A 26,139-nucleotide genomic window follows, 5' to 3' on the forward strand; every position below is an offset into this window, starting at 1 on the left:
CAGCATCTGTCTGTAGGACCTAAGACAGCACAGTTAACTCCAGATGAACACTAGATTCAAACAACGCTGACAGCTCATGTGTGACTAACATCACGGGATGAAGTCAGGCTCAACAGATACCTCTAATCACCCTAAAAAGACAAGATATTCATTGCTACATATTTACTAGATATCCATCTAGGAAGTCACACACAAGATACTCGAAGTTTCCTTTTCAGATATAGCCCCAACTACATGCAGAGTTCTTTTTTTGGTGTATGTGCTTATACCTCTCATGCTTGTTAGATTTATGAACCCCAACAGTAACTGCTTAGGCAAGTTATACATATTTAATTCTTACATTTTTCCTCATAAATTAATCTATACAGCTTCTACCAATTTACTGCTTCAGAGTTCTCTTCAGAGACCACTGTCTTTATAACATGAACGCTAATATAATATTTCAACTCCTGTAGTACCAACACTCTTCTTCTCTTGTTCCCTGAAACAAGCAACACAGCTATATTGACATTTCCTAGCATATTCACAGGGATTCCTCATTTAAAACCTTTATTCAGGAGTGCCAAAATTCAGTGGGTTTCCTCACAAGGAGATGGGGAAGAGCATGGCAAAGGTTTTACATTCCTCTTTCTTCTGACCAGCAATTTTTTGTCTAGCACTGAGATAATGCCAAGTGAAATGAAGTATCAAGTGACTTCAAGTTTAATTTATTACAACAAAAATTACAAAATAAACCCTATGTTAATCTCAATAAATAATAATCTCACATTTTAGGTGTCTTTCAGAATCTCTCTCAACATCTATGCCATTTGATTTCAGCGGCATACAAAAGGAATTTACAGTTCTTAATCTCTTCTATCAAATGGCTCTGTTTTCAGCACCAGTGAAACAGCACAGCCTGGAAAAAAACCAAAACCATCACCCACTTCAGAAATCATCTTGTGTTCTGCCTATGCAAAACATAAGGTACACATAAGCACAGTCTCTCTATTCAGCAGCAGCAGCTGCAGGGTGATGTTGGCAGCTGTGTTAAGACAAAGCAGGTGTTCCTCCACTGCTGCTGCTCTTCCCCTTCCATGTAACACAGATTCTGGTCCTCTGCAGGCACATTCAGGATTGCAGTCCAGAGGGAAAAGCCAGAATGACCATAAGGGAGGCTGGGAAGGAGGACAACATCAAATTAAGCCATCAAACTCAGGACCGTACCAGGCCAGAGAGTGATCAACACAAATTCAACACTTGGCCCTATACCAGCCACTGTGTAGAAAATTATCTCTACCCCACACGAAACCAGCTGTGCTACATCAACTCTACAGCTCAAGCAGAAACTTGTTTTCTGGTGATGCTCAATAAATACTCACTGTATTCTAGTTTCTTTCTTAAAGGAACTGGACATTAACTGTCCTTGCTCAAGAAGCAGGACACTTAGCAGCCACTTCCCTGGGAACCCATGATCCATGCATGGTTTATTACCTCATTACACTGATGGCTGAAGAAAAATGAGACTCTAAGAGCTGTCTGCTGCTGGTAAATATTTAACTACCATGCCAACAGACTTCTCAGCTTGATTCTCCTTAAATTTACTTCAGAATCATGCTTTCCTCATCCCCTATGGCCTAGGGTGTCATATTTAGCACCCTTCTCCTCAAGGATGTGAAAGGAGCCTGCTAAAATATTACGATAGCATTTACGCTGAAATGAACTTCAGTCACTCTTATCTCTTCAGATAAAGAATCATCTGAATGTTCGCTCTACACTTGTTGCTTTATGAGCTTCAGCTTCACAGATCAGAAAAACTTTTCCCAACTATTAACAGAGGGAGAGAATCGTGCTTAGCCTCAGAAACTGTTTGAAGGAGACAGAGGGGTGGCATTTCACAGTTATGGATGAAGTGTTATCCAGCTGGGCATAGACCAGGGTGAGGAAGGGCAGATGTGGAAAAAGCCATCAGGCAATTCCAGGGCACAGCAGGTAGAGGAGAGACAAGTATCCAGCGTAGAACAGCGCCAACCTTTCCACCATTCTGAGGATGCAAGACAAGTCCTGGCCACTCTCCGTTCCAGCTCTCTGTTCCAGGCCCACGGCTCCTCCACACAGCAAGAACTGCAGGAACAAGGCACCTCCTTCTCTAAGGAGTTTGAATGAGAGAGTGGCTGTCATTCCAACTATCACTTCTCCCTCTTCTCTCTCTCTTTTTTTATCTCTTCAGCCTGTTAGAATTACACTTAGCATATCCAGATGCCCTTAGGAAAAAGAGTCAGTTGAATCCTCTAAAGCTCTGGTACTCAGGTCAGCATTCAAAACTGAAAGGAGATCACTGGAGCAGCTCACAAAAAAAAAAAAAAAGCCAGTAAAAAAACCCTAAAGCTGGAGTCACAGGGTCCTATCTAATATGTAAATCTATTTGCTAAGAAAATTGACTACATTCATAAGGATTAGAATGCTACACAGGCATCAGATCCAAAGGGCCAATATGAAATACTTCTGGACACATCTCTGGGTCCAAGCAACATTGCAATTTCTTTTTATGGTTTTTGTGTGCCACTGCAAAGACAGGACAAAGCAGATTTCTTTCATAGCTCTGATTTTCAGTAAAAAGCTCTAGTTACACTGTTTTCAGCAGAGAAAAGTTGATAGCTTTAGTTTTTTTAATGAGGATTTCAAAGATCATTTATTTCTGTAATTCCAGTTCAACTGTCACCCAGCACCATTATAAGAAGAGTAATGCCAGGACTGCACTCCCAAATATACCTTTAGATCTATGGCAAGCAGCAGGTCTCATTATTACACCAGCTGCTTTATTTCTGTGTTCCACTTAAAATATGAGTCTCACACAGCAGGCATTTTATGAGCATGAGTTAAATTTGCTTTAGCATTACTAACAACAAAACAGATTATTATGTTGCATTTGGCAGTGGGCAAGGAAAAACAGCTTCCAGTTTGACCTCTGTCCCCTCTACAAAGCAGGCATCAGCCGCCCATGGTGCTGGTGCAAACAGAAGTGCTGTGGCTGGTGCTGCAGGCCAGGCTGGCAGGCTGGTACAGCACCAGCATCCCAGCGCATCCACAGTTCCCATCAGCTCCCAGCTCCTCACTCACACAGCTCTGCACTGAACAGAAACTGAGAGCCACTGCCGCGTGTAGGGGCACGATGGTGCCAATTAACTGGCTGGCAGCATCTTCCTTCTTTGAGAGACAGCACCTCTGGCTTCTACTAAGCACCCATCAGAATTCTTAACCTCTGCCTTGGAAAAGAAAAAGACAATCTGACTTGCCAAAAGAAAACCTGACATGCTATTCTTGACAAGCTGCTCACCTGGATTCACAGCATTGCTGAATAGATGTGGTTACTGTCCAGCTGGCTGAGCACTGCATTTAGCTCTTGCCTCTGTAATTAAGAACTTAAAGATGCAGTTATATATTTTTAAAATGTTTTCACATTAGCTCTGCTAAGGCACTGTAAGCATTAAAAAGCACTTACTGATATAGCTATCATCAGGAAACATCCCTGCAAAGACAAAGGGTATATTTCTGTGTGAGTGCCTTAGCTATTACTGCTGGCTCAGAAGTAACTAATTTAAAAAATCCACTAAATTTTTCTTCTCCATTAATTAAAGTCACTAGCTGCAATACAGAAAATGATCCACGAATAGACATGGAATAGGTTTCCCAGAGAAGTTATGGATGCCCCATCCCTGGAAGAGTTCAAGGCCAGGCTGGATGGGGCTCTGAGCAACCTGGTCAAGTGGAATGTGTCACTGTCCATGTCACAGGAGTCAGAACTAGATGATCCTTGAGGCCCCTTTCAACCCGAACCATTATATGAATCTATGAAGATAATACGCTATTCTAAGTATTTTAAGCTTAGAACTTTCAAAGTAAACAAATAATGTCTCCTGCTTGTCAAAGTGGCCAGAAAAAAGATTTGTAGTATAGTTATAGCAGCAAAGCCTCTCAGGATAGCAATAGCTCATATGTACAAAAGAGGTAAATAATTACACTGATTTTTTTCTTTCAAACTAATATTAACACGAGTTCCTTGGCTTTTTCCAAATCTAGGACTTTGAGTGTTTGCTACATGCTTCAAAAGGGACAAATTTCACATCTTTTTATTTATAATAAATCATGCTAGTACAATTTATTGACTTCTGTTATGTAGGAGAGGCTGAACACAAAAATTGAAAGTATTTTTAATTTTTGAATGAGACCAAAAATACTTTGACAGAAAATACCTGAAAAAATACCAAAGCAATAATCAAACTTTCTGTGTTGTAAAATCAATTTGATGCTGAAACCCATTCCCTTCTCCAAAAACCCCATTCACATTCAGCCAAGTCAATCTTTAACTTAGGTCACTACTGCTGACCAAGTTAAAAAAATCAAATTAAGAAAGTCCAATCCCAAAGAGTAAAATATATCCACTGGCAAGTCACTGACACACAAGCACTCCAAATCTATTTCTGTCAGCCCTTCTGTCATTGCTTGTTTACAGGATAAGAATCTCAGTTTTTATAAAAGAATGTATTATCCTCTTGATTGTGAAAGAGCTTGGAAAAAACCCCACTGTTCAAACTGACCTCCAAGGATCAAGTCTCAGTGGCAGGCAAGTACAAAGAACCACAGTATTTTATTTAGCAGATAAGTGCCTAAAGTTTCTGAGAAGTTATGACATTAAAGAAAAATACGCACACACAAAATACTCAAGGAGCTGTTTGCCATCGAGTGACTGAAGCGCACACGGACGACATCCATCAGTAGAAATACAGAGAGGAGAAAGGTTTCTGTACCCTATAACCTGCTTTGGTTAAGAAATTTTTTTTTGTTTCTGTTACCTTGGGAATTTGTCACTTGAACAAAAAGCTGCATCCTGAGGCAAGAGCCTCAAACAAGCTCTGGCTCACTGCTCTCTTCCCCAGCCGGTGAATAGGTGCACACTGCATGCCCCCCACACAACACAGAAGGGTTTCTGGTCCAGGTGCACCACCACACTGAGAGGCTGTACACTGCTTCCAGGTTCACAGCTAGCCTCTCCATATGGACAGCTTTTCCTGGATACTGCAGCCCACTCAGAACAAGACACAGTGAAAAGCATAATCGTGCCCACAGAGCCCAATCTGCATATCCAAGACCATCTGCAATACAAAAGCAGAATACCCAGGACTATTCCATCTCACCATCCTTCTCAGAAAATGGACAAAATGGCATTGGCCAGGCTCTCTGACTGTCTTGTTGCTTTGTTGTCAAGAAGAAAGACAGTGGGAGCTGACCTGAGTTCCCCACAGCCACACAGTAAAAGGATCCTCGTAAATCTTTCTCACAATAAAAAACTTCTTGAGAAGAATGGAGTCTGCAGAAGCTACAGCAACATATTGAGTCCTAAAGGCCTTTGTTATGAGCATTTTCCCACAGTAAAAAATACTGTCTGGATGGCTTATTAAAAGTCTAAAAATTAGAAAAAATACCTGATCAACAAAAAGTAAGGAATAGGGACTCAGAACCACCTTGGCAACATGGCATCTTGGAAGAAAGTACAAGGGAAAATCAAAGTCTCTTTGATATCACAGAATTTCAGTGGGATACAGTTTCTCAGTGTTCCACTTCCAAGAAAGATGATTTGATATGGATAAGTAAACATTATAAAAAAACTCTTTCCTCATCTGAGACTGATAAGTATCTGTAGGTTGTTTCCTCCTTATGTTTATATTCTTTTACTCTCTGAATGAGTGAAACTCAGTTTAAACCCTATTGCCATGTTTACCTTTTGCTGCTGCAGGCTCTGAGGCAACACACAAACACTTCCGAAATTTAAACAAAGGCATTAAGTAACACTATCAAAAATAACTTCAACAAGAAGGGATATTCTGAATGGTTAGTTCTGCACTGATCAGGGGTTATAAATACCACAGAGTGCATGTTACTGTAGACAGAGCATGCTACAACCAACCAGCAAAAACCCAGGTGAACTGCTCAGTAAATATTGGTAGTCTGGGCTAAATATGAGAGTCCATTAATTCTGTGCTTTTACCACTGCCTTGCAGTAAGTGTTCTTCCACATTTCTCTCTCTCTGAGTATGTGTTGTTGGGCTTCAAACATATTTCCCTCAAGTCACACACACACACAGGATTTTTCTGCTTCCATCAGTGGAGGGCAGACAGGGAGAGGAGCATGAAAGCAGGGAACAAAACCAAAGTTCCTCCAACTGCAGCTTCCCCCTGAAGGGGATCCCTTGAGAACACCAAAAGCACATCATGACCCCAACACAGGCAGAGCAAGCAGCACTGCAGGGGTGACCCTCACCCCTGAGCAAGGCTTTGAGCTGCCCTGGAATAAAAGAGCAGTGAGGTGCCTGCAGCAGGAGCTGGAGACACACCAAGGGCCAGCTGCAGTGGGCTGGCCTGTTTCTGTGGGCAGTGTGATAAACTGGCATAGGGATTTTTTTTAATTTTAAATTACACACTCTTTAACTTCTACAACAGCAAGGGAGGCCCTATGACACCAGCAGCCAACTGATTTAAATAGAATGTGGGACCTGCCAGCCCAGTTTTGAGTCTGGCTGCAGATAAAATAAAAGAACAGCAGATAAGGTGGGTCCCCTGTCAGCTCCAGGCCTAGGATAGCTTCTGGTGACTCCCAGAACTTTGCATTGCTTGTGCATATGGAGTATTTCAAATTTTTGCCACATAAATACATTATTATTACTGTCTTGCACACTTGCAGGTAAGATGAACTTGTGCCAGAGCTGCATGCACTGACCTATGAACCAGCACATTGCTCCTGGTTCCTTCTAGTGGGTCTTGCTGGTCTGACTGCTGCCACAGGGTGCTGTGTAATTTTCTTAAGAGTTCAAGTCCTTGAGCTGTGGAATTACTCACCCAAAATCTAGAATCAGAGGCACCACAAAGGTCAAAAGCAGTATCTAGGGGCTTGAATTCTAAATGTCATATGACATTCAAAGTTTTTAGCACTATATCAATACTCTACATGGGCTTTTTTTTTTTAACCTGTTAATAGCTGTTGATAGCTTCTACCTTATTATGTACCTTTATGCAGTTACTTCTTTTATTAGTTACGAGTATGCCTAAGTCCGACAAAATCTTTTTTATCATACATCAAGAAAAGAATTAACTACTGATACCTGATGCCAAGTGAGACAAGAAGAGCTGTAACTATTAGCAGTAGAGAGCCCAGTTACAAGGAGGCTCCTTACTTCCCAACAACCCAAAGCTGTATATTTGTATTAGAATGCCAGTGAGATCACAGTTTTCATCTGCTGCCTCAGTGGGATCCCCAAAAACAGCTGTATCTCTGTTCATGAGAAAAGTAGACATGGCTACTCCAGAAGGAGAAGTAACCAGGAACTCACAAGGAAACAAGCTACAGATTGTGCAGCATTATGAAATGCTGAAGAATGGCACCACTGTGAGGGTTTGCCCAGATTAGAGTTGGATCAGGCTCTGATCTACAGCAAAACAGATGCACTTTACACTTCCACTGCCATGCAGAACAGCTTGGGGTCAGTACTCCAAGGAACATGCATGGTTTAATACATATAACTCAGGTTTAGAGCCTGGGTTATTTGACATCTCTTTAAATTACTCCAGCTCAGTTGTATTTCTAGTGTGCTTAAAGCCACAGGGCACTGCAAGACCAAGCCTGAAACATCAACCTTCCAACTGCAATCTTCTAAGTATGCCTGATTTTAATTTACCAGAAAGGCTACAAACACTGAGTACACACCTTCAGCTTCTGACAGAAGCACACAGATGTAAGTATAAATTATATTTTCATATCCTTTAGCCTATCAAACTCTATGGCATCAGATAAATAATGTTACTGAAAATCACTATAATAAAAAATACTGAAGAATGATCTCACACCCAGGAGATTAAAATGCAAAAAATGACAGACAATTCAGTACAGAAAATTTCAGTCCCTGCACATTAAATTTGGACTAGCCTCAGCTCTGCAAAAAATAATAGTGTTACCTGCCTCACAAAAAATTCCTTTTGACTGAAATCCGCTGCAGCTACCTGAGAAAGTGTACCAGTCAGAACTGACTGCAAAAGATGCTGCTGTGTACCAGTGCCTGGGAACATATTCTGGCAGGAATCTTTTCTCAAAATTTTTATTATAAACTTCTTTGCCTAAGTGAATTTCAACTCATCCTACAGCAGGTCATTTCCCAAGTCAACCGAGGGCAAAATCCCCAGGAACCTCCCCATTTTCAACCCTCACTGCCTCTGTGTGGGGCACCCTTAGCAAGGCTTAAGCTTTGCAATATTACAGTAAGCACATTATGGCTTTAAAACACTTTTCAAAACCAACTTTTGGCAAACTGCCAAAAGGTATGCCACAAATATTTGCAACCTGACGCCTTAATAGTTCAGGACCCATGTGAAAGCAGTTTTTGGGAAAGCACTAGTAGGAACCCAGGATATTGCCAGCAGCACCTAAGATTAAAAGAGAATGCATGAACTAGAAGCCAAGTCCCATCTAAAATGATTCAACCCTACACTGTATTTGGTTACTGAGCACAAGAGCTCCTCACAAAAGAGCTCCAAGGACTTGATTCAGTTTTCCTGTTTCAACACAGCTGTGGCCATCCAGCAGAAAAATGAAAATGGGAAGGCAGGAAAGACATACCCTCTGGCTGCAGAAAAAAGTGATTGTTCAAGATCACTATTTGCTGTGTCTGAATTCCCTCCCTTCCCAAATTTAGGAGACTTCCTGCCTTTAGTTAAAAATACTAGCATGTGTATTGCTCTGGAAAAGTATTTACAGAGCTGCGGGAAGGCATGATCTCAGCATGAACTTTAAAAACTGAGTCTGTCTTTAAGAAACTGGCAGCTTCCTGGTAATTTTATCTGGAATTTTCAAATTCTGAAAAGCTGGATAGAGAGGAGGAGAGGGGCCAATAAATTGAAATGTATCCACTGAGAAGCAAAGATAAGCTCCCCACTTTGCCATTTCATAAATATCCCTTCTACCTAAAGCACATTGGCTATGCAGATCAGACACACAGCTCTTACAACCGTGAAAAGCAGATGCCTTTAAGTTCCAACTGTTTTATCTATCTTTAATGTGTCAAATATTTACCTGAGCCACTGATCAAGATCCTTGATTTCCAACATTTAGCTGGCTCAGTACCACCAGCCTTAGGTCCAGCATTCAGGTCAGCAAGACCACTAACTTCAACTTCTCACACAGCATTTCTTTATTACAGATATATAGCTTCTATTTGGTTTATATTTTTGTTTGTAAAGAATTCTTTAAACTTATTTCCTTGTCTAGGGAAGGGCAGAGACAGTATCTGTAGGAAACAAAGCTGAACTACTTTGTGGTTATGCACTGGGTTTGCCATCTTCTCAAAACACTTTTAGACAGTCGAGCCCATCTTTACTGCAATTAACCTGTTAAAACCACATACCTCAGGCTAGCCAAAACCTGTGCCCCACTCCCAGATGAATCATCACCTCTAGCTAGCTCAGCCTGGAGACTATCCTGCTGCTACAGCCTCTCTCCATCCCTGTCAGCGCATCCTCCACAGGGGCCACAGCTACAAACCCACCCTGTGCTAGGTCTGCCCTGGATCAGGAACTCTGTGGTGGCCATGTCCTCCTGGAGGGACTCCAGCCTACAGGGGCTGCCTGAGGAGCAGCTGAGGCCACAAAGGCCCCTAGAAGAGTGAATGCTGCTGTGCCTCAGGGGCCTGGCACCTCTATGCTTCTATTTAGAGCTAACACATAAAGGTGTTTTACAGAAGCATTCCTACCCCAGATATTACAATGGAAAATGCTCACAGCTGTGCAGTCACAGGCAGAGAGCAGCTGGTTCAAACAGCAAGTATAGAGTATAAATAACAGTTTTCATGAGAGGATGCAGAGAGGGTCAGGTGAGGCCCTAGAAAAAAGAAACCTCGAACAAACCCATAGGAATGTTGTTCTGTGAACAGTATGGCATAGGCACTCCAAGCACAACCAGTGACCACACCGCACAAATAACTCTCATCTTGGAGAAGAACACTGGAACAGGTTGCCCACAGAGGCTCTGGATTCTCTCTCACTGGAGACATTCAAGCACCATCTGGATGCAATTCTGTGCCATGTGCTCAAGGATGTCCCTTCTTGAGCAAGGAGGCTGGACCAGGTGACCCCCTGTGGTACCTTCCCACCTTTAACATTCTGTGATCTTTTCCTCACCACAGCACTCTGGCCAAAGTGATATCCTTGTGATATATGGAGTTTGATTTGCCAGGAAGAAAAGCAATGTAATTTTTGTTCCACTCTGGCAAACCTACAATACATTTAAGGATGCTTCCGTGATCTCTAAATCAATCTGTAGTCCCTTTAGTTTTAGGTAACAATGGAAGATGCTGGGAAGCTGAAATTGCTGCCTACTTTGCAGATAAACAAAATACTCTTAAAAGGAGACAGTTTATTTCTCTCCATCTGACAGGAATGTGAGGACTGAAGTAATTTTGATCAGAAATTATGAGACAGTAAATGTGAAAACAACTGCTTCAAAACTGTTTTCAAAGTTGTTCAAAATCTGAAGGAAAAAAGTAAATTATATCTTGCCTTGTGTATAACGTACTCAATTTTTCTGTCCCTTTGAAGATGCACTGCCTGTGCTCATGATGATAAATTCAACTCTTCTAAAGGTATAAATGTCACATTTATAGAGTAAACACCTTTCTTCCATTTCCATTTGAAGAAGTACTGAGTATTTCCTGATCACTAAGGGGAGGTTGTGCTTGCCAGTCCTCATCACACAGGCACAAAGCCTTTTGTTTATCCATGCCCTGACTGCTGACAGCTGACAGTGGCCTGCCTACACCCAGCCTCACTTGAACAAAGGAGAATTAGTTCATGGACAAAAGCCACCATCCTTAGCAGGCAGGCAGCCAAACAATGTTCATTCTAACTTCTCTTCTTCAGCTGCTGTGCTACAGAGCCATTCTGACGTGAGGGATTTATTTCCCTAGCAATGGACCTGATCTTCAGGGTATAGATCCATGCTTTCCCAACACCTGGATGGCAGGAATTTCTAGGCACCCAGGACTCAGGTATGAGCTGAGAATGGAACATGTCACTACAAATAACCTGCAGGCCTGAAAATTGTCCTCCCCCTAGCCTCCCTGTGCAAGTTCACAGAACAAACAGTTAACTTCAGTTCTTTGCTGGGCTGCTCAGATCAGCTCTGAGATACAGAAACAACCAAGTGAGTAGTCATATGAATGGCAGAAGTGACCTTATAAAAAGCCACCTCTTTCCTCTGAAACCTAATGACCAGGTTATTTATTACTCAGTATCCTGACAGCAAGACAGAGAATGAGACAGAAACACAGAGAACCTGCCTCTCCCTTTCATCTTTCTGAAAAAGAGCAAAAGAGATAAGAAACCAACCCAGAGCAAGAGCTGCTGATACATGCCCTTTACAGACACTTAGTTAACACCATATCATAAAAAGGCACAGAAGTGACCATGAGGCACTTGTAGGCTCAGAGGAGTTTACTGCCTTCTCAGATGGAGGGACTTCCCCACCATAAGACACCCAATGGGAAATTCACCTTTGATGCTGTTTCCTAAGAACATCTTCAGGATGAAGATGATCTTAAAGAAAGCAAGCCCAACTCAAGCACAGCTACTCCATTCATTTTCCCTCAGATCATTCTGCCTCAGTGGGAAGGGGGAACTGAAAATGTTGCTGTTTAACTAGATGTTGAGAACAGGTGTGCTGTTTGCTTCCTCTCTGATGCCAAAAGTCTCACAGTGTAAGGAGGACTTCCAGAGAGGAAAGCCTCAGTACAAAAAAAAAGCAAAAACCAAACCACAAACATCTCTATTTCCCTTTCCCTCTTTTCCTACCCCTTCAGAAATTAAGATATTATAAACTCTAGGACAAGGTCTACATTTTTGCCCTATAGGCTCTCAAACACCAAAACGTAAAAAGAAAAACAGAATTAGAAGAGACTCGTATTCTTAAAATACGGTTTGTCAACAGCCTTAAGTGCTCAGCACTTCAGTGATTTGTGGTAAATCTTCAGAGCATCTCAGACACTTGCAAAGCAATTTTCTCAGACATCCTCTAGAGGTTTAGTATTATTTTTTTTGCAGGTATAAAGATTGTGAGTGAAGTCTTTCAGCACACTTGCTAAGAGTGCTAAAAGGAACAGTGCCAGACTTAGCTTCATCTCAACAAAAAACTTATAATTACAGCACTTTTTGTGTGATCACAGCATCCACTGCAAATGAAATCACAGCATCATTTTTTGTCATCCATTTTACTAATCATGGAGCACCCAATACAGGTGGGTCACCTTATGACTATTTCTATCCCCATTCTAAATTAAATATTTTTTTAAAGTCACTATCAACAGGAAGTCATATAAATTTTCATTTTCCTTTACAACAAACCTGTTGAATATATTTGAAGTAATGTACTTCCCAAACTTTGGGAAGCACAGCTTGTACTCTACACTCCTGTATCAAGATCTTTCTTGAGAAAGATCTTCAAGAAATCTGTTTAAAAATTACACAGATTTTGCTATGGACAATAATGTTAGACCAGCATTTCAGTTTTCTTTACGTTTCCTTCAGTACAACGCAGCCTTGACTTAGCACACAAAAGCTCTAACTTCCTTAGGCTTGTGATGCTGAAGAGAATGACCACATTCTTTCCAGCCTTCCCAGAGCTGGTTTTCATTTCCTTTCCTTAGGAACTGCCATACTCACACAACCACCAAAGATACACATCTGCTGACACTCAGAGTAGGCAAAAAAGCAACACTATGCAAGAAAAGCTGATTTGATCTACACATTTCAATTAGCTGCTTTTATGTCAATTGCCCCACTGGAAAACAACACCAAGAATTTGAAGTCTCACTGCTGATGCGTGTTTCAAACCCTGAGTGAGGCTGGTTTTTAGAAATTTCCCAAACCTCTAAGGGAATGAGTGTCTTGCAGGTAATTTTATGTGCACACACAAGAGCATCTCACAGCCCACTATGTAACTACAGCATCTGCACTGGAGAGAGAAGGCACAGCAAAACATTTCATGGGAGTATCTGCAAAAGTACAAAGAGAGATTAATTTCTGTGCTATACATCACATCTCTCCCCAAAAGTGTATTTATCAGGGAAAATAGAGCCATCTCCCAGCTGCCAGATGAGAAGAGACAACAGCAAATGACTAGCAGCCATTCCCAATGCCACCCTGCTATTCTGGCACAGACACAACACCAAAGCCAAAAAAATGAACTTGCTGACACGGGAAAATTTTTGCAGCAGAAGCACCAGAGATCTTCTAAATAGGTTTTTCTAAGACATTCAGAAATTAGTATTTCAAAGAGTGAACAGTGCTTCCAAAAACAAACAGCTCTGCAGTTTGTATGTTTTTGTTGATATATGCCAGTATGAGCAGGAGGAAAGAAGATTTGGATCAACAAGCTAACTTTTGTTGCGCCAGGCTTTCAAAGCGGAGGAAAGACAAGGGAAAACACGCCCAGCGGCCATAAATTACTCCCAGTTCTTGGCTCCAATTAGATATCAATTTCCAAAGGACTTGAGTGGGCTGAAAATAAAAAGTAGGGACTCAAACCACATTTATGTGAAATATTTGGCTGCAAATGATATTCAATGACAATCTGCTTCTCTGTAGTTGCCTGGGATGTCCTGGCGTTGCTGTCTGTCAGAATATCTTAAAAATCCCAGCAGTAGGTCATATGCAAAAGAGAAAGAGGCAAAATTAAAAACCTCCATGGGAATATCCTGTTGCTATCAAGGACCCATTCAGATCCTTGCTTATAAGACTGTATAAAACGGACAGACAAACTGGATAGGTGTAATGCTAGGAGAATTATGGTGATTGAGAGTAAGAATTACTATAAAAACTAACAGGAAGGACAGGAAAAAAGTTGAAGCTAGTCAGAGGAACTGGGTAGTCAAAAATTTACCAGCTGAAAGCATTGAAAAAAACTTTTTTTGACAGATATGGATGATGTTGGGAACTGACCAAAAAAAAAAAGCCCCAAAACAAAACCTTCGCTACTCTGCTTTCTGCAGATAAACCCAATGACTCTCCTACTGGCTGCAGTTTGCAGCTAGGAAGAAAATTTCCCTCAGCAACAAGCATATGCAATATCCCAATCAAGGAAGAAAATAAATCCATAATGTTTTTCACAGAAACCTTTGCAATTTGCTCTTGCCAGCTTACACACGATCTTTCCCCTTGCCAATGTATTCCAGAGGCACAGTTTTAAGACAATGTTGTGCATAGAAATGGAATGTATTCTGAATTAATGATGCTAAATAAAGGTACATTTTGAAAACAATTCAAATTTTGCCATTTTACTTCCCTCACTAATATTTGCTCAAAGCAAGCGCTGCCTTTTGCAGAGGAAATGTCACAATTCCAGCACCTTCACACAGGATACAAACAGTTTTAGCAAGACACAGGGCTGTGTGACTGCAAAGAAACCAGGTTTTAAGCTAAGAAAAACCCTCTAACCCAGACTTCTTCATTTTCCATTGTTGCCACCCATCCTGAGCAATGCAGGCATGCTGGTAGAGATCTCCATAGCAGAGACTAAACTAGAAATTTCACTTACGTGAATGGCCATAAAAAGAAACACAATTTTAGACCAGAAGGATTCAGCACTATGGAGAAATTAACCAGGACGATCTGAAAAAAAATAAATTAAATCCAGTCCCTTCAATGTTTCCTGGCTTAAAAGATTTATGAATTAAAAAAAAAAAACCCAAAAACCAAAAAAAAACCACAAAAAACCACCCCAAACAAACAACAAAACCCCCAGCAATTAAAAACCTTGATTCTGTGTTAACAAATGCATTCTCCACTGAGATATGGCAAGGGGAGATGTTCCTCACAGAGAACACTGCAAGCAGGGCATTTCTTTCAGCATGAGCTGCAGGAGTTAAAACATGCAAGTCAAAAGGAAGCAAAAGAGTTGGCAACCTTTAGGTTTTACCACATGCAAAATAACTGCAGAATTACAAATCTGGGACTCCAGCAAAATGAACTGCAGCCTTTGGGGAATGAAATTATGTGTAATAAGAATGCCTGGACAAAGAATACAATATAATATGCTTCAATTATTTTGAAAAACTGCCTATGCTGCTAAGCCCTTTTCTCTTTTGCACATAGCCTGCTGTCCAGATTTCTCCCACATTCTTGTCAAAGCACCAATCCCAGGACATCTCAGGCAGCTCGAGTCTGTCTAACAACTAACCATTTTAAATACAGAAAGACCCACCTAACAAAAACCCTCAATCTTACAAAATGCAGAATTTGTATAAGTATCCCTCTAAAAGGCAAAGCAGCTAATGACAGCTTTAGGAAGAGCTGTAGTTCTTGTTTAAAAGTGGAGCTGAAAAGCTAATGATTAAGGATACAGCTCCTTAGGACAGCAATCCCTGCTGTAATCCTGCAAACCTGAAAAAAATTACATTGAATTAGCAATAATGGTGCATTTATCCCCACAGCTGTACATTTATTAGCCAAAACCACAGCACACAAACACACTGTGCATTCACACACCTGCCCATCAACACCTGAGTACTTGCAGTATGTGATGACCAAGTGCACATCCTACAACCTGGGGTAGCCACTGAAATGCCACCTCCAGCTTTACGAGTGGAAAATCCAGTCAAGGCCCCAAAAGGCACAAGGGCAGACTTGATTCCCATCACCAAACACAGCATCAAACAAGCTGTAGAGACCATAAAAAGTACTGTATATGAATTTGTCCCAAAAATTTCCACTTATTAAATAAACCAAATCTTGTATTAAACACTTTTCCCAATTAGATTTTTCCTCATCATTACAGCATCTCTCTGCTTCACCTATTTGATGCAGGAATTTAATTCCCGATGCATGTCACCGTCGTTCCATCCCACAAAGTAACAGACACGATCATTTTTTGCTCTTTCTGATTATGACAGTGGTGCCAAAGTAAGAGCTTTTCCTCCTCCACCTCCTCCTTCTCCTCTCATTTTTGGTGTCTCTTCTCAGAGCTTTATCAGCTTTCAGTCTAGATTTAGAGCCTTAGAAAAGCACGAAGCTTGTCTGCCACGCAGTACCCTGGAGAAGTCAGAGGTGGCAAACTGAATAGGTGGTGTCAGTGTGAGCTGAATGACAATGCAAACGCTCTCAGCGAGGTAAAAGGTATTTGCAGCACCCCCTGCTAAGACCTCAGAAGATAAAGGAGGCTAAGTCAATATTTATCTTAAATTCCCTACTTAGATGTCCTCGTATACAGCCATGAGAAGGCAAAGAAGGGCTATTCGCATTAAGGGATGAGGGGCGAATTAATGCAATGGAATTTTTTAATAGGCTTTTCGAATAGTTTGAGAAAAAAAAATACTGGGGAAAAGTAGAAAGTTCATTTCGTGCAACTCCACTCCACCCACTGCCGCAGGTTTCGAGACACGGGCTATGGAAGCTGCTCAGTAAGAAGCGCCAGATCGCCCTGGACTTCCTTCTGTCACCGCACACACCCCAGCAACTTCCTTGGGTGGGAGGGCCCCGGACACGGGGACGGGCTCTGTCCTGCTCCACCACAGCAGTATCTCCAGGCATACACGGCGTATCTATTGTTCAGAACTTGAAAAAAAGGACTGACCTGCCTCCTCTCCCAGCAATTAGGAGTCGCTCAGGACTCTTAATACCACACTGTCCTACGCGCCAGCAGATCTTTAAATCCATCGTGCGTCTGTTTGCCTGTATTGTTCCTAATCACAGAACCTCTGGGACTTCCGAAAGCCCGGAGAAGCTCAAGGCAGGAGGACTTCAGCACTTCACGTTCAGGGCAGAAGCAGCAGCACCGCGACAGCCCGCAAGAGAAACTTTTTGTGCACTGGCGTTTTACTCCTCGCTGTTTACAGAGCAGCCAGCTCGTGAGTCACCCGGGGCAGAGCCCCCGGCGCCTGCCGCCCGTGAGTCACCGCGCCCCGCTGGGCACGGCCCGGGGCGAGCGAGGGGAGCGCCGGAGCCACGCAGCCTGAGGGGCCCCAGCCCGGCCGGGGGAGCACCTGCCCTAAGCTCCGTCCCCCTGCGCCCCCGCCGCACCCCGGGGCAGAGGCGGGCGAGGCGCCAGCAGCCGTGAGGGGCAATTCCGCCTCTTCCTGCCACCGTCCCGCGGGAATCCTCGCCGGCTCCCCGTCTTACCTGAGGCGCCGAGGGCGGCGGGCAGCCATCCCGCCAGCCCAGCAGCTCCGGGAGCTGCCGCCTGCCGCTGCGCAGCGCCCTGCCCAGCCCGGCCAGCATGGTCCCGCACCTCCGCCTCCTCCTGCCCCGGCGGGCTCCCGCCCCTGCGGCCTGAGCCTCGGGCCGGGCAGCGCCGTGCCGCGCTGGGCGTGGGCGAGCCCGAGCGCAGGGAGAGAGGGCGGCTCCGCCGGCGGCCGGGGCGCTGTGTGCGCCTTCCCCCGGCCCCTTCCCGCCCGCCGCCGGAGGGGCCGGGCCGTGCCGGGTTGGGCTGTGCCGCTCCCTCCGTCCCGCGGCTCGGGCGGTCCCCGGCGGCGGCGATGCGCTGCTGCCCTCACCCCACCATGCCCAGAGCACCGCCCTTGGCTTACAGGTGCTGCTGGCACTCCTCCTCCGCGTCGTTCTTCTTATAACTGAAACAGGTTTTCTATTAAAAAAAATATTAAAATGGGCATTAATGCCTGTCTTACCAGAACATATGGCTCCTCTGTCGCCGAGTATTGCCTTTTTTTGTTTGTTTTTGGAGGAGCGGGACTATCGCTGCTCCTGGGTTTCAGTGAAATAAACACATTCAGGTGCCACAGAAATGAACAGCAAAGCAACGGAACACGCTCTCATAGTTAGTTTCTGTGAGAGTTTTGTTTACAGCAGTAGAGCAATTAGCAAGGCTCAATGTTTTCCTGTTCAGTCATTTGTTGGCTCTCACCTCCATGCTCACAAACACAGGTTTTCATGTGCAGTACAAACCACTGAAGCACATCAGACCTTCGGCACTGCATCAGTAGTACCGGGAAGCTTTGTTGTGTTCCTCTGCTTTCTCCACCCTTGATGGTGTTCCTCCAAAGCAATGCTGCACAAAACAAAACCTTCCCTGAGGATGAGGAAAGGATCTTAGAAAATGGGCTGCTGTAAAGCTGAAAGTGACACTGTCGTGGAAAAAACTCTGCAACTGCACACTTGATGGCTCAAGAGGACTAAATAAGTCCCCACTTGCGTTCATCTTCTGAGCTCTGGAACAGAAACTTCCAGCAGCTCAGACCTGAGGTCACGCAGACATTCACTCACATTTCAGGGCCACTGTGATCTGTTAAAATGAATGTGATCCCAGGAAACAGTAGAAGAGCAGCTGTGCTGTGAGCAGGCAGTGACTCCCAAAGGCATCAATTTGTGGTGCAATCACTAATGGTATTTACTGTAGCAAATATTCTCTGAATTTTTTTAGTAATTTCCCTTTACAAAACTAAGAGTTAATTTCTCAACCTTATGTACCTTATTGCATAATTTATATTAGGATCCATAAATTTCCCAAAGGTGAAATAAGGATTAAATGGTTAGCTATATTAATTTAGGATGTAATATTTATGGTTTTATCAAGCAAAGGTAATTAGGCCATGGCAACTGGTTTTCTTCCTCTTTTTTTATTTTTTAATACTTCTACCACATAATGATGGATTTATCAAAGTTATCTTCTTTGGAGAGGAAAAGCAATGTCAGTACTAGAAAACATAATTTACTTTTGGTCATTGTTCAGTACTGTATTCATTTTTTGTATGCTTTGGTTTCAAATGTTGATAAGGAGCAAGGAAGCACTGATGCTCACAGGAACTTGTGGATGTTAACTTATGGAGGGAACTGGGAACCAAGGCTTATGTTTTTATATACAGGCAGGAGAATTAAGAGAACATTAGTCACTGCCAAGTTTAAAAAGGTGACTTTGATGCTTTGAAAAACCTATCCTAAATTTACCTTTCACACCTGTGCAAGTGTTTCATGAGGCAACTCCTGCTTTTCTGGCTAAGCAACATGTTTTGTGTCTTACAGTTTCCACTGTAAATACTCCCTGTTCACTGTAACTTAGTTGGGTTTTTTAAAACGATATCTCAAAATGCATTTTCTTGTAGTTCAGGTCTAAATTAATGTGATATATAACCAACACTTGACAAAGAAAACTCTACATGAAATTATCATTGTATTTATCTGTTCATAGCCACTGAATACCATACAAATAAAAATTGCTGTGAAACATCACTGTGGTCACAGACACCATTAAAATGCCTATACAATGGAGTGAAAGACAATGTTTCTTGAGTGTAACTGCTAAAACAGGGCCTCAACCTGTGTGAGTGTTGTGTCTCAAAGTGTGTTCAAGTGGGATAACTTTTTAGAATGACTTGCTAGTTCCCAAATTTTTGCCTGTTCCCCTCTCCCTCCGATGCTTACAGTAGTTGGTAACAAGAAGTTAAACTATATTAACCTGCAACTATCTTTGAAGGAGTTCTCTTGTTCTGAGGTGCAGATTAATCTCCTCCCTTCTGGTATCTATGTGCTCTGCTGTTGGGAGTTTGGCTGGCTAAAGACTGGAAAAGTACAAAACCGTGGCTAATTCCAGCTCCTGCACCTGAAAAGATAGTGTGTCCTTGGGCCTAGCTGTAGTAGGATAACAAATAGTGAAAGAGACATGAGAAAAGAGAGATGTAACCCCTAAGGAATGAGGAAGAGTTCATGGCATAGTTTAACCAATAGATTGCTTGGCTTACAGAATATTCATAAGCTTATTATTTGCTGTATAAGTGTTTGATGCTTTCTTCAATAAATTGGACTGTGATGAACCACCTGGTGTCCTGGTCCCCTTCCTACAACCAATGGTGACCCCGACGTGATATAAGAGGGATACTGGTGCTTCCAAGTGGAGAGGGGTCTGTCTTATAGGTTTCATAAATTTCAAAATAAACTCTAAGATACGACAGAAGGACACAAATAACCTTCTGAATTTAAAAAAAAAAAGTTTTTCCTGTGCCAGATAGCAAGCCAAGAAGAGAGTCCTAACATGCCTCACCAACTGGATTGTCAGAAACACATGGCTGCAAGAGCAGAGATCCCCACCCTCACCACAGGGAGGAACGTGACTGAAGGTGATGCGCATTATATTTCAAATATGTACATAAAGGAAAGGCACACAGACTAATTACAGGGTGATCACCTTCATTAGCCACCTATAGATGTCCAATGACCAATTTGATCAGGACCCCAATTATAGGATGATGTTCCCACCACTCACTGAAACAAATATGATCAGATGTAACTTCAGCCATGATTACAGGGAAGCCAGAGCCTTTTTCCTTATCCTCTGACTTGTTTTGTTCATCACAGTTTTTTAAATGCTTCAATTTTTTGTTCATGGGTACTTTTCCAGAGCTGCTGGGTAAGGGAGAGATAGCAGAAAAAAAATCTGATGACAAGACTTAAAAGTCCCCCAACAATACCAAACCCACAGCAGAAAGTTTGAAGCTCTCCCTCTAAGGCTGTTCTGTTCTATTCTATTCTATTCTATTCTATTCTATTCTATTCTATTCTATTCTATTCTATTCTATTCTATTCTATTCTATTCTATTCTATTCTCCTTCAGTGAGCAGGATTCAGCATACTCCCAGGACAAAATTTTCCAATGCCTCTTACTTGAAAACCAACAGCTACAGGTTTTTCTTTTCAACTCTGGCACACTACAGTTCTCTCCCATGGCACAGAGCAAAAAATCTCTCTTCAAGGTATAAAAGAAGAGCTCATTGCAAAACATTACCTCTGCCAGTACTAATATACTAGTCCTCCTGCTCTAATAGAGTGGGATGAGACCTATCACCGCCCGGCATAGAACACAAACAAAAGGTCTGTATTTTTTATAGAGCAGGGGATCATGCCAGCAAGTTTTCCTAAATAAACTGCTGGAAGGCATGATATCACATGGGAAAATACCTGAGCTCCAGTTACAGAGAGAAATTCTTACTCAAGGCAGAAGTGCTTAGAGGTGAAGGTTCATAAAATACACTTTTATTAGAGAGTTGCCAGGTTGTCTAAATAGTACTGGAGTATTAAGTCAGTACAGCAGAGACCTGAGTCACAATTAAAGGGAGATGGCATCATTTGCAATCATTGCTTTTTCCTCCCATCTTCTGAGTATTTTTACTGTGTGTCCCCTTTTATTTAGACTTTCTGATATGCTTCCTCTGGCTTGTAAATATATCTTTGAAGTGGTTGCATGGCTGTGGATGGAGGGAGCTGGTGGGATAGTGGGGAGACAGGGCAGAACGTCCCCTCTGGCTGCTACTGCAGAGGGAAATCAGCCTAATCTGCCTCAGGAGCCACAGCTCCAGGAAGAAACACAAAACAAACATGCCAGAAAGATATGGGTGGAGATCTCCCATTTCGAGTTTCAGCTCTGGAGCCATTCCAGGCCCAGCTTGTGCTCAAGGCATCTGTCATCAGACAGCAGCAGCACGATGGAAAATTCAGCTGTTTCCTTTTCCCTGGCTAAACCACAAAGCAGAGCTTTGGCTGCTTCCAGGCCCAGCTCCTTCTGCACCACTCTGCCAGAGACAGAGCTCAAGTCTTTAGCCTGGCACCTGCAGTATCAAAGAGATCACAGAAAGTGGTTTTCCCCACTCAGGCAGCCTTAATGACCTACACTACACCTGAAAAACTGATGGCTTAAAACGTGAGAACAAGCAAATTTAATGTCATCAGTGCTGGATAGGAAACAACAGCTGTTCAGAGCAGAGCAAAACGTCCTTGTGGTGAGGGCTCCTCAGTGAAACCTCTGCCTAAGTATTCCATGCTAGTAACTGGGAGTGGTAATGGCTATCACTCAAATACACAGAACATGGAAGCATGGGGAAAGAGGGGAACTGAAAGAAACACTTCACAGTCCAAACCTGCAAAGAGCAGTAACAAATGACTCCTCAAAGTAAACATTAATTATAGCAGAGAAAGTGATGCACAGCCACAGCAGCATGTTCTTTTTGTTAATTTGCATTAAGTCTTTTCACACTAGTAATGGCAAATGACCACCAGAGCTGAGCACAAACTCCCTGAGTCACAACCATCTTCAGTCTAAAAATTCTGACATCCTGTTTTATGCAAATACTGAGGGATCTGAGTATCCACTCCAAGCCCCATCCCTTCCCAGGACATTGAACTCCATCTGCCATTCTGCAGAGCATATTTGTGCAATTGTTTCAAGGGTTTTTGTAGAAATATTCTTGTTTGGGTAACAGTCCTCCCTCCCTTCAACGTGGTATAATGTTGTCTACCCTGTTACTGTTTTAGGCTGAGGAAGAAAGGCTGCCAGAAGCATAGCAATGTGTTTGAGAGAAGGCTGACTCCTAAGATATTTTACATTTGATTCACATAAAATTCACAAGCTGAAGCTGAGGGACATTCCTAGAAGTTCTAACTCCTGCTTCAAGAGGTCTTGCAAGAGGTCAAGAGTCATGCCTGGACCTTTTCCTTTCCTACAACATGCAGTTTCTACACATACCTACAAGATTTCAGTAACTTACAGGGTTTCTTTAAAGAAAAGTGCTACGTTTTGAAGGAGCTGAAAAAGTCTTTCTCCAGTTTTAGTAAGCTGCCATTGAGGAGGGCTGAGAATTCACAGGTTTCTGTTTTGGGTGATTTCTTATTTGGGTTTTTTTGGGGGGGGGGCAGGGGGGTTTGGTGGTTTTGGGTTTTTTGGGGTTATTTTTGTGGGGTTTTTTGTTGGTTTTTTTTTTTGTTTGGTTTTTTGTGGTTTTAGTGGTTTTTTTTTGTTTTGTTTTGTTTTGTTTTAAATTTCTCCATGAAGCTAACACAGAACTTATTTTTTATAACAAAAGCACACTTGCTTATTTAAAGACATGGGTATTACTGGTTAACCAAGTTTGTGGTAACAAAAATTCAGGATGAAAAAGAGTAGAAAAGGGAAAAGGCTGGTGATATCCACCTTTATGTAAATCAGCTCATGCAACATTGTTTGTGATAGCTTGCATAGTAATCAGGCACTTATGTCAAGTATAATCCTAAGAGGTGGTGTGGAAAGACAAATGAAATTGCCATCAGAAATTTAAACATACTGAGAAACTGAAAGCCACAGAAGGCAAATTAAGTAGAAGACTGAAGAGGGTACTAAAGAAAGAAAAGTATAAAGCAGCTTGCTACCTCCTGTTGTCCCCAGTTCAGGAAGCTACAGAACATTTGGAATCTTTCAGAAAGAAGGAAAAAATAGAATTTTCTCCACAGGTAATTATATTGCAGAATCACCCATTAGAAGAAATTACTCAGTCTAAGGTCAAGAATACTCAGTTACTCTCATAAGCAAAAATGCTGACATGGTTTTACATATGCAGCTGATCAGGTAGAGAGATGCTTCCCAGGGTAGGACAACTTACACACGGGGGATTTCTCATGTTTCACGCCGACCATCGGATACCATCACTCCTAAAGGAGACAGGATGCTGGGGCAGGTGGATGGGCAGCGCTGCTTGGTGCTCCAGCTGCAGCCTGACAGGGCAGGAGCAGCTCCAGAGCCCTCAGGCTGCTTTGCCCAGGGCTGTGTCCCTCCTGCAGAACCGCTGGAGATGCCAGAGCCCGCCTTGCACGGGCAGCTTCCACTCTTCTTCCAGGAACTTAAAATGTTTCAAAACATGTTTGGAAGGCTGTAAGATTTGATGCTTGCTCTCCAAGAATAAATTACACTTTCATGTACATGGTTTAGTAATTTGAAATAATAGCTTGGATGAGGGAAAAGGGAAAACTTGCAAACTCAAATGGCTTTTTATTTTGAACGAACATGCAAGGCACTGTGAAATACAGCCAGATTGTAAGAAATGCCTAAACATCATCATCTGGATAGGGAAGCACCAATCTTTCAGAAGCTCTGCATGTGCTCAGTAAGCTGGATGAGAACATGTACCAGTGATTCCAGTTTTACTTCTGGCTTCTCCTAAGCTCTACTTCAGATAATGAAGACATCATATTCTGCTGCTGAAAAGAGCAGAATGAATTCCTTAGCTACAGACGACTTCTACATATTTTATTACTTTTTTTTCTCTTTCTCTTCAGCATTAGGTCATCAGGTAATTTTTAGTAGTTTTTTGTATTCATAGAAGCCGAGACTTGAAGCCTGCAGAACTTTTTGAAAGCATTGTATATGCAGAAGTTATTAACAGAAGAAAGTATTTTCCTAAATAGTATTTTCTCCACCCAAATGAAGATCTAACATGGAATAATTTGTTAATTTTTAAAACATATTTTCAAACAATATAAGACTAACATTTCCAATGGTAAACAGATTACCAAGATGGCTAATTATCACAACTGTTTCTCATACTTGAGGATTCTTATGCCAATAAACACTTAACTCAAGAATCCCACAAAGCCTCAGAGTCTTGCAAGTGGAAACTTTCTACTCACATCAATAAAGAAGTATTATACTTGTTAACCAAACAGTACTTCCTTCCAACACTCTTGACCTTTGTGAAATTGACACTTTTCTTTTAATGGTAGCATGATTAAGGGTGTAATTCGAGATCTGTATTTGATGATGCCTCTAGGGCAGGGTTCTCTTAACATCTGAAAAAGATAAAATAAAAGCCTCAAACGTAGATTTAAGTAAATAAAACCCAGAAAATCACAAAGGTAAACAGATGCAAGAAAATGAAATTTTAATCCTTTCTCCATTTAAGAAATATTTAATAGGTTGTGAAATACTTCCAGGAGTTCTGCCACTTCCCCTATTTATCTTCTGTAGAAGTGTGCACAGACTGAAATCCTGTGCATGACTGGTACTGTTAATTAGGCAGCTCCTTTTGCTAAGATCTGCCAAAGGAAAGTAAGAAGAAATTCTGTGTAATATTTACTTTTTCCTAGTTATCAAAACTGCAGAGAAAAAATATCAAAGGCCCTGCAAGTGGATTGAAGCATAAAATGAAGAAAGACCTATTACGTATTTATTTGAATTGTCATTGTTGTTGCAATAATCTTTTACATTATGGTAATCATGTGAGAATTCTCTTGATACACTCCAAAAAGTAGAAATGCCTTTAGATTTTTCCATGGAGAGGAATCATCAGTATCTTGTGAGGAAAAATAAAATGTTCTCAAAAGAGACTTCGATCCCATTTTTTTGCAAAAGCTGTAACTGCACTTTTCCAGATCCCTGAATTTGAATATGATGTAACATCAGTTTAAGTAAAGACATGGAAGACTGCTAGAAATGGTTTTCTTTTTTTTTTAATTTTAGAGGCTGAGAGGTAAAGAAATTGCATCAATAAATCATTACAGTTTGCCCATTTCCTTTAAAATTCCCAACACAAATCTACCAAAGACCCTGATATGCTAAAAATCAGAAGTATCTGTGATTCTAATTATATTCTACCTCCTTTATGAAAATCTGAGATGCACCAGGGCATGTAAAACCCTCTCACACTTTTTTAGAACTGAATAAACTACCAGAAAATACTATATAAAAATTTCACATGTATTAAAGTATAAAAAACTGCTTTTAAACAAAACATCATTTAAGTAATGTTTACATAGTAACAGATACATATTTGGGGTATTGCATCAGTTCATTGCCAGCTAAGCCTCAGACCTCCCCATTCCCCACACTGGCTACCGAATTTCTGCAGGGTTACATCCTGCCTGCAGAGACAAATACACTCCAAAACTTCCAACTGCAGCAATCAGTGACTGAGGTTTTAATTAGTTCCTCATTTATCCACTTGTGTCCCATACCTTGAAACTTCATCATAAAATTCTTAAAATCTACCTGGTGTGAAAAAACTTCACTCCACATTTAACATTACTGAAGAGCTCTTGGCTCTCAGGATTACAAACAACTGATTTTGGCTTTTTACAAACCAGCCATGACAAAACTATCATTTCAGTATTGACACAATTTACAGAAAGCCAAGGCAAAACAGAATTACCTGCCCCAGTCATCTTTTCTTCACTGCCATGAGAAGAGCTACACGAAGATTAATAAATAGGTTTATTTCTAATAAGCTTAAGAACAAAAATAAAGAATTGAGTTCAATAACACTTCTTAGGGAGCTGCATCACATGTCCTACCATTGTAAGAGCTTCACAGGCTCTAATTTCTCC

At 41.8% G+C, this 26,139-nt stretch overlaps 1 protein-coding gene across 2 annotated transcripts in view; it reads right to left on the minus strand.

The window, feature by feature from the left end:
* The window catches only part of MCUB (mitochondrial calcium uniporter dominant negative subunit beta), a 42,857-nt gene extending 25,224 nt beyond the window's left edge, over positions 1-17,633 (minus strand). Inside the window, exon 1 of one of the 2 annotated variants that reach the window (XM_005484681.4) lies at positions 17,188-17,633. In XM_005484681.4, coding sequence (XP_005484738.2) covers positions 17,188-17,286 — 99 coding nt within the window. In that variant the 5' untranslated portion in view covers positions 17,287-17,633. Of the gene's footprint in view, positions 1-14,608; positions 14,636-17,187 lie in introns of those variants that run through there. The other variant, XM_074541037.1, reaches the window with a different exon arrangement.
* Positions 17,634-26,139: the final 8,506 nt, after the last annotated feature.

The sequence above is a fragment of the Zonotrichia albicollis genome, chromosome 5, assembly GCF_047830755.1.
Source record: "Zonotrichia albicollis isolate bZonAlb1 chromosome 5, bZonAlb1.hap1, whole genome shotgun sequence".
Classification (NCBI taxonomy): domain Eukaryota; kingdom Metazoa; phylum Chordata; class Aves; order Passeriformes; family Passerellidae; genus Zonotrichia; species Zonotrichia albicollis.